The sequence below is a fragment of the Ammospiza nelsoni genome, chromosome 2 (genome assembly GCF_027579445.1).
Source record: "Ammospiza nelsoni isolate bAmmNel1 chromosome 2, bAmmNel1.pri, whole genome shotgun sequence".
Lineage (NCBI taxonomy): Eukaryota > Metazoa > Chordata > Aves > Passeriformes > Passerellidae > Ammospiza > Ammospiza nelsoni.
The window spans coordinates 109759301-109778387 of record NC_080634.1 but is presented as its reverse complement, the minus strand read 5'-3'; the positions used below and the strand labels follow the sequence as shown (position 1 = coordinate 109778387).

Here is a 19087-nt window from a genome sequence, read left to right as displayed (position 1 = left end):
ACTTAATATCTCAAGATTAAAGATACTGCTTTCAAGAAGGAGGTTGGCACAGTAGTTTGCCGCTAAAAGATTTTCAAATGATTATGTAAATGTGAATATTTATAATTCCTGAGAGTTTAGTATTACAGATTTGAGAATACTCAGATTCCAAGATGCATTTTATTGTTATAGTTTCATATTTGGTAAGCTAAGATAATATTGGTTTTTGGGGTTTTTTTTAAAGGGCTACACTTTGACTCTTTCAGACAAATAATTAGAATATTAAAATGAATTCCTCTGGTGTATATTGGAGATTTAGCAGTGAAACTTTATTTTAATTTGGTTGCCTATTTGAAAACTACTGATTTTTAAAAACTCAGACATTTTCTCAATTTCTTTTACTTGAAGAAGCTGTTGGGAAATTTAAAAAAATGTGAATATGTTAGAATTTCTGAGAGATTAGATGTTTGTCAAAGTGAATGCAGTATTCAAGATGGATTTTGCTGGGGCACTGGAATATATATACTGAAAAAGATGGCCCCTAGATGTGGCATCCTCAAAGGCAGTTTGAAGGACACAAGTAAAGGTGTGTCACAACCAGGTCAGAAGGATGCCCTAGGTTAGGACCCTTAGCTAAAAAATATGGTCAGCTTCAGATTTCACTTACAAATATGGAAAAGGTCTTCACAAATATAGAAAAAATATGTGGAAAAACAAAGATGGTTGTTCTGGGTATCCTGTCTTCAGCAAGGTCCAAAAGCAGAAGATTAAAAAAACATTTACCAGTAGAGCAAGCACATTATTTGTTTTTTTTTTTCCCATAATCACACAGGCTCTAGCAGTTGCAACTCACAGACTTTCTGATCCACCACTTGTTTTTGGTGCTTAATAAGCTTCAGTGAATGTCTCTTCTGTGAACTTCTTAGTAACTCTTTGAATTTAAGTCTATTTTAGCATCTGCAGCAACAGGTTGGCAACAGGTTCCACAGCTTTGCTAACTCCTGGGTGAAGGAACACATCCTTCTGCATGTGCATCTGCCATGTGCTGGCTTTATCCAGGCCTCTCCAGCTTCTTTTAGTGGATCAGTGCTATTTAATAGCTTCATTAATGGCACAGGGATCAAGTGCACCCTCAGCAGATTTGCAGATGACCTCAAGCCGAGGGGTGCAGTTGACACACCTGAAGATCAGGATGCCGTCCAGGAAAACCTGCACAAGCCTGAGAAATGGGACAATGGCCATCTCATGAAATTTAACAAGTCCAAGTGAAAGGTGCTGCAGCTGTGTTGGGGGCAATCCCTCATGTCAATCCAGGCTGGGAGAGGAAAAAATCAAAAGCAGCTCTGCAGAGAGGGACTTGGGGGTGCTGGTGGGTTGGAGACTGTACATGAGCCAGCTGTGCGCATTTGAAGCCCAGAGAGACAAATATGTCCTGGGCTGCAGCCAAGGGCTGTGGCCAGCAGGCCAAGGGAGGTGACGCTGCCCCTCTGCTGTGCTCAGGTGAGACCCCACTGCAGGGCTGCACCCAGCTCTGGGGTCCCAGCACAGGAGGGGCGTGGAGCTGTTGGAGGGAGTCCAAAGAGAGTCACCAAGATGATCAGAGGGCTGGAGCACCTTTCCCACAATGAAAGGTTAAGAGAATTGTTTGGGCTGGAAAAGAGAAGGCTTTGGGGTGATCTAATTTTGGCCTTCCAATACCTGAGGAGAGCCTGCAGAAAAGCTGGAGAGGAACTTTTCACAGGGGCATGTGAAAAGTCACATTTCACATTCCTAATATCTAATGTCACATTCCTAATATCTGTTTTGGCTTAAGGCCATTAACAAAGAGGGAATGGCCTTAAGGTTAAATAGGGAAGATTAACATTAGTTATTAGGAAAAAACCCACTGTGAGGGTGGTGAGGCACAGGAACAGGTTTGCCAGAGAGATTGTAGAGGGTCCATCCCTGCAAGTGTTCAGGGTCAAGTTTAATGGGGTTCTAAGCAACCTTGTCTAGTGAAGGGTATCCTTGTCCACAGCAGGTGAATCAGAACTAGATATCTCTAAGGTTCTTTTTTACTTGTTGGAGGGAGACTGACCAGTCCTTTGTTCTGCTGGTTTCTGGATTCTACTCTTTCACAGTGCTAAGTTATCCACTCTTCTCTTTCCATGAAGGGAGTCTTATCATGTTTTCTGCAGGGATGTGAAGTCACGTGGACATTAAAGGTGATCTTAAGGTTGTCCTTAGCTGTGTAAAGAAATGTTCTTTAAGAGTCTGAAGATCTATATAATCTCATAGCTGTCTAAATAGAAGTATAAACAGCATATTTTTTTAGCCAAGGCAGCACATATGGACCATTCAATTTTGAAAATTGTGAGCTTTGATTATAAAAATTATAGTAATTTAGAGGAGGAGTTAATTAACATAAGGTAGAGCACTGCAAAAGATTTGGTTCCCATGCATTTAAATGTATGAATTTTAAATGATTTACAGTCTACTCAAAATCAAGTTAATTTTCACTGGAACTCTTGTGATAGTTTTCCTGAAATGTCAGTGAACCAAAAAATGTCAGAATGAGAACACATATTTGAATGAACAGCAAGCTATTATTAAAAAAATGCCTAAATTCCAAAATGCATAATTGATTACTGAAATCTTCTCAATTTATTGTAGATTCATTTGAGCTAATTAAAAGCAAGTAAACATGATTATAAAACAGGAAACAATTTTTGTTTCTGCTGTAGTGTTCTTTATATAATCTATTTATTCTGTGTTAATTATTGCACTTATGATCATTTTTATGTATTCTACAATTTTTTTTCTGATTTGTTGCTGCACAAGTTTGTATTCTTCTGAGTGAAACTGAAAAGTAGTAAGTATGAAGTTTGTTTTAAATATTTGTGTTCATGCTCCCACAAACTTTATTTAGAACTACAGCACATGAAAATCCACTACAGACCCCATCTTCCTGAAACCAGCTCAACCATTCTTCTGGGTAACTCTCCCCAGTTCACCTACTGGGCATGATAGTCTGTGGTGTGGAATATCCCTTTGGCACCTCCCTTGACCTGCTGCCCACACTGCTGGGGATGCAACCCAGGACAATATTGGCTTTTTGGGTCACCTGTCCCAGCTGTGCTCCCTCCCAGTTTCTTTTGTTGACCTTCTCACTGGCAGAGCATGAGGCAAAAAGAAAAGTCTTTGACTTAGGATAAACATGACTTAGCAAAAAATGAGACATCAGTGTGTTATCCACACCATTCTCATTCCTAATCCAAAACACGGCACTGTAACAGCTACTGAGGAGAAATTAATTAACTCTGCCCAGCTGAAACCAGGACACTGTCACAGCAGAACTCCCTCTAGGATGATACTTATGCTCAGGCTGTTCCAGTGCTGTAGACTCATAGGAAGGAATCTTTAAAGGTCATCTAGTTCCCACCAGGGCTATCTCCCAGTAAACCATGTGTGTCAGAGCTCTGTCCAGTGTGACCTTGAAGGTTTCCAGAGATGGGGCATCCATCACTTAACCTGTTTCAGTGTTTTACCAGAATAACTGTAAAAGAAAATCTTCCTTAAATCTAGTCTAAATGTTCTCTCTTTTAGTTGAAAATTATTACCTCTTATCCTATTGCTAAGAACATATGAAAATATCTGTCCTCATACAAAAGACCTTTAAACTTGAAATACCACAATACTCAAGAAAATTAATACAAGTGCTGTAAATACTTCAGATTTTGCACAAAATTTGTTTCTGTTCCAGAAAAAATGGGAATCTCAAGGTGACATTTGTCCCCAGATCATTGGGGCTTAAATAATTTAGTAGGAGTAAACCAGCAACATTTCCTACAACTTTAATGAAAAATTTCCTGACTATGACAGTAGCAGAAAATTTTGAAAGCAGTAATGAACTGCAGAAAACCAGTTGTTTATTTTGTAAGTATCTTTGAATAAAGGCTCATTTAGTCCTCATTGATTTAATAGTGTGTGACACTAAACAAAACTGGCATTACTCATAAAATCTTTGCATATCTTTGGTTTAAATTCCAGCATTCAAGGGCTGATTAATGTCAGGCAGTTGCCTGAGCAAGCCTACACTCCACAGTAAATAACACTTTTTAATTAGTCCTGATGTGGATTGGAGACTGAATATCTGATTAACATTCACAGCAGCAGTTGAGTGAACTCTGTGAATTGTGTGAACCCATGGATTGTGTAACCCACAGTAACCTCCCCGTGTTACATACATCACATCCACACACTGCCCATATATTGTGGTGATGATTGCATAGCTGCTTCCCGTAGGCCCAGTAATTCTGAGAAGAGTGTGCTGAGTCAGACGCAGTGTCCCCTAATGCATTAGTTCTGGCAGGAATGATGTGTGGGCCTGCAGGCTGTTCAGGACCAGCCACTGGAAAGTCACCTAGGCAAATCGAAGAGGGTGCCCATGCCACAGGGGTTCCTCTTTGTGCACCCAGGGCACTTACGGTGTGAGGATTTGCATGGCTCAAAATATCATCATTGATGATGGGGATACTGTTCTATAGGCATATGGCAGGGACAGGGTGGTGCCACCTGCAGTGAGGATGTTGCCCAGAATTCTTCTAAAAGAAATGCAGCTCTAAGTCTTTTTTTAATACTCCTTCACCTCAAAGTTTTCTTTTAAAATTGTTGAATAAAACTTTTGAGAGGAAAAATAGATTTTTCTCATGTCTATTCTCTTTTGCTGCCTTGATTTATGCATTCGGGGATGTCTTTGGGGATACTCTTTTCTCAGTTTCAGAAAATGGCTCTGATTTTGGAAGATGGAAAGGTCTGCATTGCATATGTGGAACTGCACTGGTGAAGCTTTTGGTGTATGATACAGTGAGTTCCATGGCACACACTGAGCCCTGATGGATGCAGATCTGAGTCTCTGAGACTGAGCTGTGTGGGCTTCAATTCGGGAAGTCAAAATCATCTTCCCCAAGCTCTGGTGTTACAAATGGTTTTCCATGGTCAGATGGGTGGTGCCTCTTGGGTGCTGGTTCATTTCACTGTCTTCAGGCTGCTGCTATGTATTTCTAGCATGGTTGGTGGTCATCTGTTTCCTTTGTGTGGTTTCAGGGTGAGGGCTACTTTTTTCACTGCCCTACTTTTATAAGAATGGCATGCAAGCAATTAAGATTAAAATTTAATCCTACATTATCAGTTATATGTGTGCAAATCTATGTATATATCAATCTATAGTTAACTGATGAGCACTACATGTGGTACAATCCAAAAAAAAGATAAATACATTTCTAGAGCCACTCAGAAGTTATTAACACAGAAAATGCAACTGAAGTCTCATTATTTCTTCCTTATTCTGTCTACTGCAGTCAATTTTTAATGATTTCATTTAAAGAGAAATTCATCTTATGTTGTTATTTTTATTATGAAAGGAGATCCACATTCACAAATGCAAGTTTTAAATTAATTCCCTTGAGATTCTTTGTCATTTATTGCCAGATATTACAAAGGACACATATAACAATCATTTTTGGTAGGCCACCATAATTAGTTGTGATTTAACATGTATGTGCATGCTACCTGCTGGACTGCTGATTTTTTGTGGTAGTTCAAAAATTTATTGGGTTTGTTTGGCTTTTTTGTTGGTTTTTAATAGGAACCAATTTCTCACATTTAGATAATGAATCATATGTGTTGATATATTAAAAAAATATTAAAGCCAAGGAATGGATGCTGTTGGAAAACTGTATCCTTTTAGCCATGTAGTTTTATAGGCAGATGTTCAGTCTCTAAAGTTATGCTTGACTTCTCCAGGTGGGAACAAAAAGAGGAGTAATCTATTTTAAACTCCTGCCTGAGCTCAAGCAGAGGGGGTATACTTGCTCTTTTAAGCATGTCATTTAAATTTATATCCAATTTACTGCAAACAAGCTTGTTGGGAATAAGAACAGTGGTTGTAGGGGAAGTGCCAGAACAGCTCTTGGTTGTAGTGCATGCAGTGAGTCCTCCTGCTCAGCTGGGCTTCAACACACAACATCAGTTAATAGAGAAACCATCACTCTGAATAAATAAATACTGGCCTTTCTTTTTGCCCAAGTGAAAATGATCACCAGCCAGCTCAGGTGGGGTGGCATGGATTTTACTATTGCTACAGATTTAAATGGCAATATTTCAAATAAATATTTACTTAATTTAACTATTCCATGTAACAAGGTGACAGGGCGTGACTATGTGTGCGTGCCAGGAAATACTGTTAGTTTGATTAAATGTTTGTGACTCTTAAGGATAGAGGGCAAATCATCCACTTACAGTCAGTGCTAAAGGTTCAGCTGAGACAATGAAAATACTTTTGGAGAAAAAAAATATTTGCAAACAGTGCTATCTCAGATATGCTGAGAGTTTAGTTCTTATTTGGCTACCAAATTGTGTTTATTTTTCAGGATGACTGCTCACTGGAAAAGACTGAATACATAATTTCATTACTTATTTGTTTTCTGGGTGATACCTCACTTCCCTTTCATCATTCATTTGTGATTTTTGTTCAAATAATAGTGAGGTGTTTCCTCATCAGGGCATGTTAATGAAAGACAAAAATAAAACAACAAAACCCAATCCAATAATTATTGGGCATAGAAGCATGACAGGAAATGTCAGAACTCATGCCTTTTGCACTTTCTCAATGAGTGATGTCTAATAAAAAAAAGTGGATGATGTGCTACAATGGCTCAGTTTACCCAGCTGTCCATTTAAGGTACTTTCTCAGTTTTGGTGAGCAGTGACACCACTTTCCAAACACACAAATGGAGCTATCAGTGTTTGAGTCATTGTGTAATGTCAAGCTGAGTTTCCTGCTAAAGCTTTTCTGCAAATGGCACATCACATTTGTTTTTTACATCCTAGGCAAAAGAGAACTGAGCAAGATTGTCTCTTGTTTAAATAGCATTTTTTAAATAGCACTTCAAGTAATACCAGTGCTTTAAAAATAGGAATTTGTTCTTTCTGTTTACTTATTAATGAAAATTGCTGTTGCTTTGTCTTATTTGATTACAGTTGCACCTATTTAGAAGCTTTACTATTTGCCTATTACAAATATAGACAGTAGGAGAGGTTTTTGTTTTATTTATTCTCAAAGATGAGATTATCTACCTAAAGGGATTCCAAAATAAAATTTTGAAATTCCATTTATCCTTTATAAACTTTCTATATTCTGTGTAGACAAGATTTAATCTCTAAGCTGATGAAAAAATACTGCTAAAGCTTGTCTGTCAGTAAGAGGAGAGTCCTAAGTCAGAGAGGGCATCTTCATATGTGAGGAAAACAGTATGTGCTACATATCCTGCATCTCAGTGTAAAAAATAGGCTGTTCACTAAGAATCAAAACACAAATAAGGAAAAAGGCAAAAATTTCAGAATCCTACTCTGCTCTCTGAGGTTTTATACTAAAGTTTGTTATTTTCATCAAGACTGATGATACTCCCTTCTATTCTGTTTCCTAATAACAGAAAATAATGTGTAGGGAAAAAAATTACTTGAGTAACAAATATTCATTGAACAGTCTGCTGTGGAGCTGTTCCTCTCTTAAATGAGAATTTTAGCCAAAATTGTTGCATTTGGCATCTGCTAGATACAGCTTGTGTTTCTCCACTTATAAGTGGGCTGTCTCTTCCTTTCAAAAAAATCCCACATTTTAATCTTTTCAGCTCCTAGTGTTTAAAAATGCTGTTAAAACTCTATCCACTAGAGCCCCCAAAAATGCCTAAACACTGTAAATTTAAACAATACATGCATTCTCAAACATATAAATATGATTAACATTCCATCTTTTACTGAAAATTTCATCTATGATAATACTATAAATAAAATTAGTTTTTAGTTTATGTAGTTTTCTTCTTTATAGCTCTCTTTGCAGAGTGGGGAACATAATTATATTTATACTTGAAAAGAAAAACAGCTTCATTGCAGTCAATTATTAGATTGCATGAAGCTGGCTGTCCTGTCAAAAGAAGAGCTGCTGTCCTTGGCTGAATTGATAATTCACTTTCAAACCTTGTAGGAACTTGCTGGATGTATGTTCATTCCCACTTCCAGCAGGTTTCTTTTGATGCCATTGCCAGTCATCCAGTCCTTAATGGCCTTGAGCATCATATGCTACAAAATAAGAAATGCTTCAATGACATTTTCTGGCTAGATTAAACTGGTGAAAAAGACAGCTGCCAGATTTGTTTTGTGTTTCCCTGTTAAGCTTTCTATTGTTTAAAGGAAATGCAGTAGATGCCAACCTTGAACACCCACTGCTTGCCTAACAGGACTTTTGTTTCCTTTAGAATATTTAAAATTACACATTTCTTACTTTGGAGGTGAATCTCTGGGACCTAAGGAAACATGGGTAGATATACTAACATAATTGTGCTTGTCAATGCATCTCTGTTTCTGTTCTGGGTATGTTTGGCACTTAAAATGAGATTTTCTGATTAATGTTAGAATGAAAATAACACAGTATTCCTCAGAAACTTGGGTGTGTGCAGCTGTAATGACACTAGAAAAATAGAAGGGCTGTGCTGAGGGGAAAATTCACTTTTACAAGAACTGAAGTATGAGGAGGGTCTGGTATCATTCCCTAACTTGAGGGTCTGTATATGAAACCAGCTCCTACCCTGGGAGTGTGTCCTACCCATGAACATGAGCTGCCTTCAGACAATTGGTAGAACCTGCCCAGTTCCTTATTTAAGGCAGTGTTGGGTGTTCTGGGCCTGCTGCAGGTGTTGTGGGTTTTCCTCTGTTGAAAGGCACAGGAACATTTTGTTCTCTGACTGGGAGGACAATGTGGGTTCTCTAGAGGAGGGCAGTACAGATTTCTCCTGGTTGGTCAGCAGCAGTCTTTTTTAAAATACTGGTGCCCATCAGTTACTCCTCTATGTATCTCCCTGACAAATTAGGTTAGAGAGTAAAAAAAGAGATGTTTACCATAAAGCCTGGGAAACAGATTGGATCCCTGACAGTAGGGAAGCAAAGTTCTTGTGCAGTGTTTGACCTCCAGCTGGCCAAAAGAGAGTTTCAGCTGCAGCCAAAGGGTGCATCCGTGTTCCAACAGGGAAAAAGAATGCTGAAGGGAGAGAGGATGGAATAGCTGGCAAGTCATTGTTTGATGCTCCCCATGAGTCCATGAAGCTAAGGACTAATTAAACAATGCCTGGTGCATCTTTTTTCCCTCTGGAGTGGGACAATATCCTTTTCTGCTGTAGCAGTAATCCAGCATCAATGAAAGAAAGTGTCAGTCACTTTGATGAACTTCCCAGTAGAATTGAACAATCCAAAAGCAAGGATGTTGGGGAGAGAAATTGAACTTTTAATATATTTAGCAGAGCAAGAATAAGTATTTATAGTCCTTCTTTTATTAAAACTGACTTAAAAGATCTGTTGAGAGTAGTTCAATATAATTTCTTTATTGTTTCTCAGGGTGAAACATCAAATATTTTGACTGCAAGAAAAGGCTGATTCTTTCAAGTCTTACTAAGGGTGACATCTGTGAGCCAACTGAGTTTTAATTTCTTTCATACTGACTTCTACTCAGCAAAATTTAGAGATTTACAAACTTAACTTGAGACAATTACTTGAAAAAGTTGTATAAAGACTCATGGCTTATATCCTTCTGCCTTTCTGGATTGCACCTCATCTTTTAAATTTTTTAATTATCAATCAGCACACTGAGGTCCTCGCCAAATTGCAGGCACCTCTGCCTCTCTGTTCCATAGCCCTGCATGCTGGGGGCACAGATGGAATGCAGTGCAGCTCCCTTCCAGGCTCTGCAGTCCAGGTTTCCTGTCCCTTGTGCAGTCTGAGGTCTTGTCCCAAGATCAAATCTCAGTTGTTTCCCTGTCCTAAAAGTCTGGAAGGCTTCTGTGGCTGTTATTGTAAGCTGATCTTTCTTATGTACAGCTAGTATAACCTTAAACCTTTTTTTCTGGTGCCATGCTGAACCTTGAATTCTCTATCTTTAGGGTGCATTTTATCTTTCAATATATTCTCTGTCTGTCTCCACCTGCTGATGGTTTCAGTAGCTAGATTTCCAATATGAAATGATAGTAATAAGCCAATAATGCTGTAAAATGCAGAAGAAATAGCGTCCAACTTGTCTTACTGTAATAATCTTACAGTCTAGTCTGCCTCAAACAAAAAGTGTAATCTAAGTGCATATTTGTCTGCAAAAGAAAATGAAAAGTCAGAGATGTCTTCTTCAGCCAAGCTTTTACCATTTGTAATTTTTCTTAAAAAAATGTGAAAATGTATCTGTTACATGACATTTTTAGGAAACAGTAAAAATATATTCTCATTAAAGAACTTCAAATAATAGTTGTGTTCCAGTTTTCTGTTATCATGTATTTTGTTGGAGCTGTTATTATGGGCTCATTGCTTGAAATTTGGTGTGTTTATGAACCTTAGGAAATAGAAATACATTTCTACCCTTCATGTTTGTGGGAAAAAATTTATGGCTTGTGGTTTAAGCCTGGCTGGCAACTAAGCACCATGCAGCTGCTTGCTCACTCCCCACTCCCTCCTCCTCCCAGTGGAACAGGGAAGAGAATAAAAAGGAGAAGTTTGTAGGTTGAGATGAAAATTTAATAATTGACAATAATATTAATGATAACGATAATAGTAATAATGTAGATTTGAAAAATAAAACCCAAAGACCATACAGATAAACCCCAAGAAAAACAAGCGATGCACGATACAGTTGCTCACTGCCCACTAAGGGCTGCCAAACCCCATTCCCCTGGGCAGTGTGTGGCTGGGCTGGGGGAAGTGAGTGACGAGCTGTGTGGGGCTTAGTAACAAACTGGGCTTAAAACAGAACAGATCTCTCTGGTGCCCGGTGTGGGGCTGATGTGCCAGGCCCCCAGATCCACACAATCCAGTAATCCTGGTTATCCCTCTCCTCCACCTGACTGGGCAGGGCCCTCTAATATTGATCACAAGATTCCCCACTTCATCATAGAAGTGGACTAGGACTACTTTCCATGGAGTCAGTAATATAACCAGCCCTTCAACTCTGCCTGGGAAACTGTTCCCTGGAAGTTGGAGCAACAATTTTCCTTAAGGCACCCCATTTGTGGTTGCTTTTCCCTGCCATTCCTGCAGCCGTGCCTCTAGGGTTGAGATATGCTTTCAATCCCACTTCCTCGTGTCCTCTCCATGGTCCCACTTAAACCTCAACATTTGTTCTTAATCACTGTCTCTTCCTTTCTTTTCCTCTCTTTTTCCAGCTCTCCCCTTCCTGTTTCCTTTCCCTTTGCTCAACTTTCCTTTCATGAAGAATTTGCCTCTGCTAATTTGTTCTAAAATATAAAGCTGCTAAGAGCTTTATGCTAATCAATTTTTTTTTGAACTTTAACTCCTTGGAAAGCAAATGTTTATGAACAGATGTATTTGTGCCTTCTCTGGGCAAGTTATTTTTTAATTATTTCATTATGTTCTCTGTATTTCTTAAATAATTACTGACTTGCATGTATCTCTGAATAGAGAGCTTTTCACAGAACACCAGCTTTTCATGTAATACTTCCCATAATATTAGCTTCCTCCTTAATGTATCTGATGAATAAGCTGATTAAATAATTTAGTTGTTTGATAAAATTTATTTGTATAATTTACATAGAGACAATGAGGTCTATTATAGAGTCTTTGGAAAGAACACAGGAATGACAATGATCGTAGATAGCAGTGAGATAAGGAGGAACAGCTTTGATGTTTTGAGACACCTAAATGTATTCGAACCAAAAAATTTACATCTGCAGTTATCTATTAAAATTGGTTTCTGTCTATTTCCTGATTTTCCTTTTTTTTTTTTTTTTTTTCTTCTTCACCAGATTTTGTGGTTTGTAGGTAATGTTCTTTGGTATTAAATTATTTCAGTTCCTGTCTGAGTTTAGAACACTTCAGAGATATAATTTTAATCTTCTTAATTCTGAAAGCTTTCAAGAATATATACATGCAGTTGAGTTACTACATGGAATATTCTAAGTATGTTTCACTCCCTTACAACACCTGGGGGAAGCCTTTACTGCAAATTCCACATTTTCCTCACGTGTTACTTGTACAGTACTACATAGTTCTAAGACCACATCCTATGTAGTTGACCATGGTGTAGTGTAGGGTGGTTTTGGGGTTTTTTACCATACCAGTGTAATTTGTGCATTAATTTCCTCAGTCATTCTTTAGGTTGTAAGGTTAATTAAATCCACAATAAATCAGGAATCTTATCTTCCTGTATCTATCATGGGGGTTTTTTTTGGTAATTTTCTTTTAAAAGAGATGCCTTGGATTTCCTTCAGGTCCCTATGTATTGTGTAAAGATAAGCAGTTGCAGCCAACAGCTCTATCAGTTAACCAAGAAACTTTTTGTTTTCATCTTTATTTCACTCAAAGACAGTAAACTAAAATTATATATATATGTACTTAATCCCTCCTCTTTCTAGTAATTCAGAACAAAGTCTTATCTTACATTTTAATTTTGTTCTACCTCTAGAAAGGAATTTCTGCTTCTGGTGAAAAGTCACCATATTCTATACATCAAATATCTTTAGTCCTTCCTGTGTCCTGTACTCTCTTGTTTCTCCCATCTCTCCCATCACTGTGGTGTTGGAGAAAGACAATTGAGTGAGAACCAACAACTCAGGTGGAACTTTTCTGGGGATTCTTGAAATATAGATTTTGGATAAGTTTGTAATATAGGGTGAGTAATAAATCAACACGTGTAACAAATGGTAGAGGAGAGTATTCTGAACATTTCATTTCTCATAGGTAAAGAGCAGTGGTTTTAGGTCACAACCTAAAAAAGTTTTTTAAAAATCCTATTTTCAGCAAGAATGTATAACAAATGACTAGGTATTTGTTTGGCAAGCCACTCTTGGTTTTTCTCTGTTTTCAAAAGTTTGAGTTAACAGACATTTTCCAATGACACAATAAATTTACCTGATGCAACTTTGAGTCCTGTGTATCTCAGGACTTACTGCAATGCTGATCCAGTTAAGACATTCAATCTGTTTGAGGAAGGAGACATAATTACCCCATTTTCAGAAAAACAACTTTCCTCAGGTTTAAAATGATATGTGCGGCAGTAGTGTAGGGTGCCTTAGTGTATTTTTAGTTGTGATTAATGGAAGGTATACTTCCAAGACACTAAAAAATCAATGGAACTTTTGGTTTAAGGTTTGCTTGTAATTAATGTCCTGCTGGTGATAATACTGTGCTGTGTCTTTATCTTCTTTCTAAAATCTTTACCAAAAAAACACACCCCAAAGCAACATATTATTTGTTAAGCAGAAGTTTTGACTGCCTAGATTGATTTCAACATAAAAGTTATAAATACATTAAATGCTGAAAAAAAGAAGGAAAGACAGAGACACAGGGAGTTATGAAGGCCAGTTTTGTTTTTCCTGTGTGATACAAACCAGTATAATTGTATTCTATTGTCAAAATGTCATTGTGCTCATATTCCCAGAGAAATCCAGTAGTATTATGGGCACAACTCTTTCACAGTGTTACAGAAGGACCTATTGATCACTCCAACTTCCTAAAGAATTTGAAAAAGCTCCCTTAAAGTGCATAGATCTTCTGTTTTCCCTCTGCAAAAATGACTTTTGTTCTGCAAGATTAGGAACAAAATAAGGTCTCTGATTTAGTTGCATGTTTTAATTTTAACTTTGTCCTACAGATTCAGGAATTCTGTACATGACTTGACTCACATAATGGCATGAACATGATTTTTTATCCCATAATGTAAAACAGTCATATATAACTATTTCACATACTAAATATGAGGCAGGAAATACAGTTTCTGGGCATTATTACTTAAACAGATAATTCAAGGTGTTGAGTAGTGCAAGTAAATCATATGTGCATATGTTCAGTACTGGCTTTCAGATATTAAATAAAGTGGCATTATGTGTATTAAATAGAAATTAGCTTAGTCGAAATGGGTTGTGCACGGTGTGAAAACTGACTAGAAAACAAGGATTCCCACTCCTGCAGAAAATTTGTGGTGTTGTGGATTTTTTTGTTGCATGAAAGAGAAACAAGGCCTTAGCAAAAACTGAAGGGATTGAAAAGAGCTTTTGCTTCAGAAGAGCAGTCAGAGAGAAAGATCATTGGAAAATAGCTAATACACTCAAGTCAGTGCTGTACCAGTAACTATGTGTTGAAGAAAAAAAAATAATTTCAAGCTGAATAATGTCCTTAATTCTCTCCTCTGTTCAAATATCCTTCCAAAGGAATAGGTACTTCCTAACAAAATATGTTTTTCATAAAATTCCCAGCTCTAATGAGGGTTTCAGTGAATACCAGAACAACATTGTTGACAGGAAAGCAAATGTTTTCTCTATAACACAGACTCTCTATTTTACGTTGCTGTGTGGTAAAAATGGAAGATGTGCAATATAGGTCATCATGGCATCAATGCTAGAAAATTAGAATACAGACACTTGCTCTCAAATCAATCAAAGCATCCATCAAACTTCACAAATTAGAAAAAATGTGGACATGTGAAATTATTTTGCATGGCACAAAATAATCACTACTTTTTATTGTGGTTCTCAATAGCTCTCATACATACTAAAATATCTAAAAATTCATAGGTGCGCATAAAACTTGCTCGGTGACTAGACTATAAAAATATGCCTATATTTTAATATTTCGTGCTTTAGTCAAAGCATCAGATCAGAAACTTGGTTTGAATTTTAGAAAGAGTGATTTTTTTTTTTAACATTGTCGCATGGGGAAAAAATCACAAGTATTTCCTTTCATCTTTCACTGATTCTAAGTACAAAATGTGAGTTTTCTGTCAGCCCCTTAAAGAAATAAGGCCACAATCCAGTACAATTCCATGGCCTATGAACATACATCTGTTTTTATGATCCTGACTAGTATACATCTGGCTCATCTCTCTCTGTGTACTTCCAGTGTTTTTTCTGACACATTGAGCTCATACTAGGCACTCAAATTTTATATCACTTCCAGTGTATTTTTTTTCTTGTTTCTTTTCTTGTTTTTTCTTTTTTTTTTTTTTTTTATTTTCCTATTTTTTTCCTGATTTGCACCTCGATTGGCAAGTCTTCTTTGTTTTCTAGATATGTTAGTATTTATTTCTGGTTTATTTGTTTGAAATAATGACATGTACTTGAAATAAAGTGTCATTGTCTCTTAAACAATAGAGCCCTGTTTAGGACAGATATATGTGTAAGAATCCTGTGAGACTAAATGTGTTTTCCTCTTTTACTTTGTGTCCTACATTCCATTTATATTCTGACACTGGCTTTTTACAGCTTTCTGGTCTTTTTTTAGTTATTATTTTTGGCATTTGAGCTAACCAGAGGGATTGTTTCATTTCAGTTTGGAAGACGTCACATTGAAGACCTTTTTAATGATTTTCGAGATGGACGAAGACTTCTGGAGCTCCTGGAATGCCTTACAGGCCAAAAACTTGTAAGTGCTTTGTAACACATTTACTGTGTATTGAAGTCTTAAAGTTGTGATAATTGTAGTAGTTGATGTTCACTAATTTCATCCATTCATGAGGGCATGTGGAAACTATTTTAGGGGTCTGATTAGGTTTCAGTTTAATTTGAAGTTGAGGAAACCTTGTGAGAGTTGTATTAGACAATACCACTTTGCAAGGCCTATAATTGAAATGAAAATATTCTGCTTTATTGGATGCACTTACTAAGTGTGGCGCTGAGAAACAGGGCTGAGGCAGGTTTCATTTAGATATCTGGATTTTAGCTGGAATAGAATTTAATGGGTAGAATTAGAATGGTTTTCTAATGTCATACATATGGTCCATCTTCTCTGATTGTACTTGTCTGAAAAGAGAGAACTGCTAGCTCTTATTAACCTGGAAATTCTAAAGTGACAGTCACACACATTTTTTTAATGCCTTCTCTTATTTTCCTGGTTGGAATTTGTAACTACAGCATCTTCTCATAAGAAGGGTGGGAGACTGAGGATCAAAATCCAGAGATAATGCACTTGTACATAAATATTACACAAACTGATGCTTATCTGTTTAGTTGCCATAGCAATGTTCTTAAATTGTGCCATGCAGAAGACAACTAATCATGATAAAAAGAATCTAGAATGAGCTAATTTTATATGCATTTTAATGATTCCTTCACTGAAAATTACCTTCTAACTGTGGATCCAGTTTGTTTCACAATTAACTTTATTTCATGTTAGTAGCTGCATAATCTCAGTGTATGTTGATATTATATTCTCATAAATTTATGAAATAGAAAACTACAGGTGCAATATAAGATGTGAGCTACATATAGTGTACTCTACATTCTGATTATGCACAGTAAAGTTTGGTTTATTTTCTTTGTAGGCAAAAGAAAAGGGCTCCACAAAAGTTCATGCTCTGAACAATGTCAACAAAGCAATCCACTTTTTGCAGAGAAATAATGTAAGTATTCAGCCAGACAGGCTCAGAACAGCCTGTAGACAGCACACAAAATGCTTTTTAGGTGTTGAATCAAACACCTTGGTCCATAGTATAAAAGCACTAAAGAGAACTTCTATAGAGTCAAAGCAGGTTTATCAATGTGGATTGGATACTTTCCCATTCAACATCAGGGTCAAATGTGTTGTAAGGAGTTTAAAATCCACTCCCAGTGAAGTTTGGCTAATATATCTGTAATGGGTGCTGTCTGAAGCCAGATCAACCTGCATGATTTTATTCTAATGAATGATGTATAAAATAAATTTTAAAAAGTTAAATACAAGAAGTCAGATATAGGTGATTACCAGATGCTTCCTATCAAAATATTTACTCGCAATCTCTGACAATTATGAACCCTGAAAACCCAAGACTTTTCCTACAATATTTAATTAAGTTTCAAAGGCAACTGTCTCTCATGATTCAAAACACTAATCATATCAATATCACTTTCAATTCTACTTTGTAAAGATTGATTTTTCAAGCCAGTATCCTGTGAATCATTCTTGAGTAAATATTCTCATGTTATCTTCCTTATGCAGGCATTCTAATGGACCCATAATTTTAGCAGACATTTTGTGTGCCCACTATTTTTATCATAACTCTCGTCAAAAATAAATTAAAAAAAACACATAACACTTGCTTAAAAGTAAGAGGTGACAAAACAAAGATTCTGTGTTGTATATTATATTATATCTGTATTCTGTGTTGTATATTATATTGGATTTCTTGATAGCTGCAGGAGGTCAGTAATGCTTGATTTCAAGTGCTGAATGAAGTTATTGATTTTATAAATTTAAGGTAATCCACCTAAAGATTTGTACATAAATGAAAGTGACCCTACAAGATTGACATAAAGACCTCCAGCTTGATTTTTTTAATGGTATTTGATGTAAATAAATAGAAGGAAAAGTTTCTAATTGTTCAAAATGTGCAACATTTGACATTATTGGGAAAAAAATCATCAGTACATTATTTTACACTATACAAGAAGGTTTTGCTTGCATAACTGGCTACAAAAGTCATAGAAAATAATTTTTGAAGTACTCAGTACCTTTCCAATAAACCCACTGGTTTTATTCTTCACTTATTTTCCAGAACACAAATCTGGAAAGTCCCTTTCAAATCTGGGAAGAAAACAGAGTATTCCAATTTTAGAAGTTAGAAGAAGAAACAATGTTTTAGAAAGTGAAGTGGTCATCCAGTGGCCATTATATCCATGTAATGAAAACCTTATAAACTATGTAAAAATTGGTACAGTACATGTAAAGATATACCGTGTCTTGTATGAAAGCAAAAGACCTGGTTCTGAAATAGCTTCCTTAAGCTTCAATACTTTGACAAATTATTTCTCTGGGACATCAAGAATGCAAAATCAATGGTTCTAAAGTGAATTAAAGCCTGTGACTAGTCCAGATTTTTCTGCTGATATGTTCCATCTTTGCTCTGAGGTTCTGGGTGGTAACACTGAACAATGCTGCTGCTTCCAGTCAATCCATTTCACAGTATTTTTCTTCCCGTAGGAAAGTGAAATTACTGAGGGAGGCCCATGGGGGATGTGAGGGGTGGGGGTTTTCCCCAGTACAGCCTTAGACCTGTCTTTGGCAAGCTGGGCAATGTTCCTCTGCTTCAGTAAAACAGATGTGGGCTCTGTGCGTCCAGGCTTCCCCGTCCAAGAATGGATTTGGTCTGTAGAATACCCAGGCACTGCCCTAATAAACTCTAATTGTAGGGTGCCACTTGCTGCAGGGGATTCCATTGTAAATTTAGCATGTGAAGTCTAAATTCCATTTAGGGATATGTTCCAAGACATTGATGGTTAGAATAGATAGCCAGTCTCATGTGCTTTTACTGCAAAATGTCAAATTATTAAAGAATTGAGCTCTTTAAGAGTTTTTGAGTTCTTGATAAAATATCTGATTTGTGGTTTGCAAAAATGACCTATACATAGATGCATTGAAAAAAAATTAGAACAAAGCATCTTGTTTTGAGGGTGAAAACTTTATTAAATTTGCAGATGCAACATCAAATAACTTCAGAACTGCACTAGAGACTGCAGAATGAAGTTTGTGAAGGAATGGGGCACTTTGCAATAAAAAACATCAGTTCTGACCATGAAAAGTTGCATCTATGAAACAGCAAGGATGCCAATTTTAGAGTCATAATTCTATCCAAATATGCAGAACAGCTTATAGTTTTCCATTTATAACCCTGAGTTTGGCTTCCTTATTCAGATACTATAAAAAGTGGGGGAGGGTGAAGGATCATTTCCCATGTGGAGGAAGGAAAATTCCATGGCGGTAAATAATGATGCATTATGAAATTGCAAATGCATGATACAATTATGGAAAACAACATTACTGGATGAACTGTTGTGGAAAAGACTTGCTAGATCACAATCACTGCTTTATCTGTATGCCAGAGCACATCCTGTATATTTCTTTATACATTATGGAATTGAATTAAGGAAAATTAAGTCCTATTTTAATTTAAATATATAATGTCTTGGGTTTGTACATTCTTACAGTGCCTAGATTTGTGTCTGTTAACATTCAGAAAATTATATTATGTAAGGTAGTACAAAGCAGAGTACAGCAGTTTATCTGTCTGTGTGATTTGTAATTGTAGAAGCTTCATATGAAAAATATTTGAGTT

General features: G+C 36.7%; 1 protein-coding gene across 2 annotated transcripts in view; it reads left to right on the top strand.

Moving 5' to 3' along the window:
- DMD (dystrophin) overlaps positions 1-19087 on the top strand; it is a 1160174-nt gene that overhangs the window by 352573 nt on the left and 788514 nt on the right. For both annotated transcript variants that reach the window (XM_059491405.1, XM_059491401.1), the window contains exons 3-4: positions 15331-15423; positions 16322-16399. In XM_059491405.1, the coding sequence (XP_059347388.1) occupies positions 15331-15423; positions 16322-16399 (171 nt within the window). The remainder of the gene's footprint in view (positions 1-15330; positions 15424-16321; positions 16400-19087) is intronic.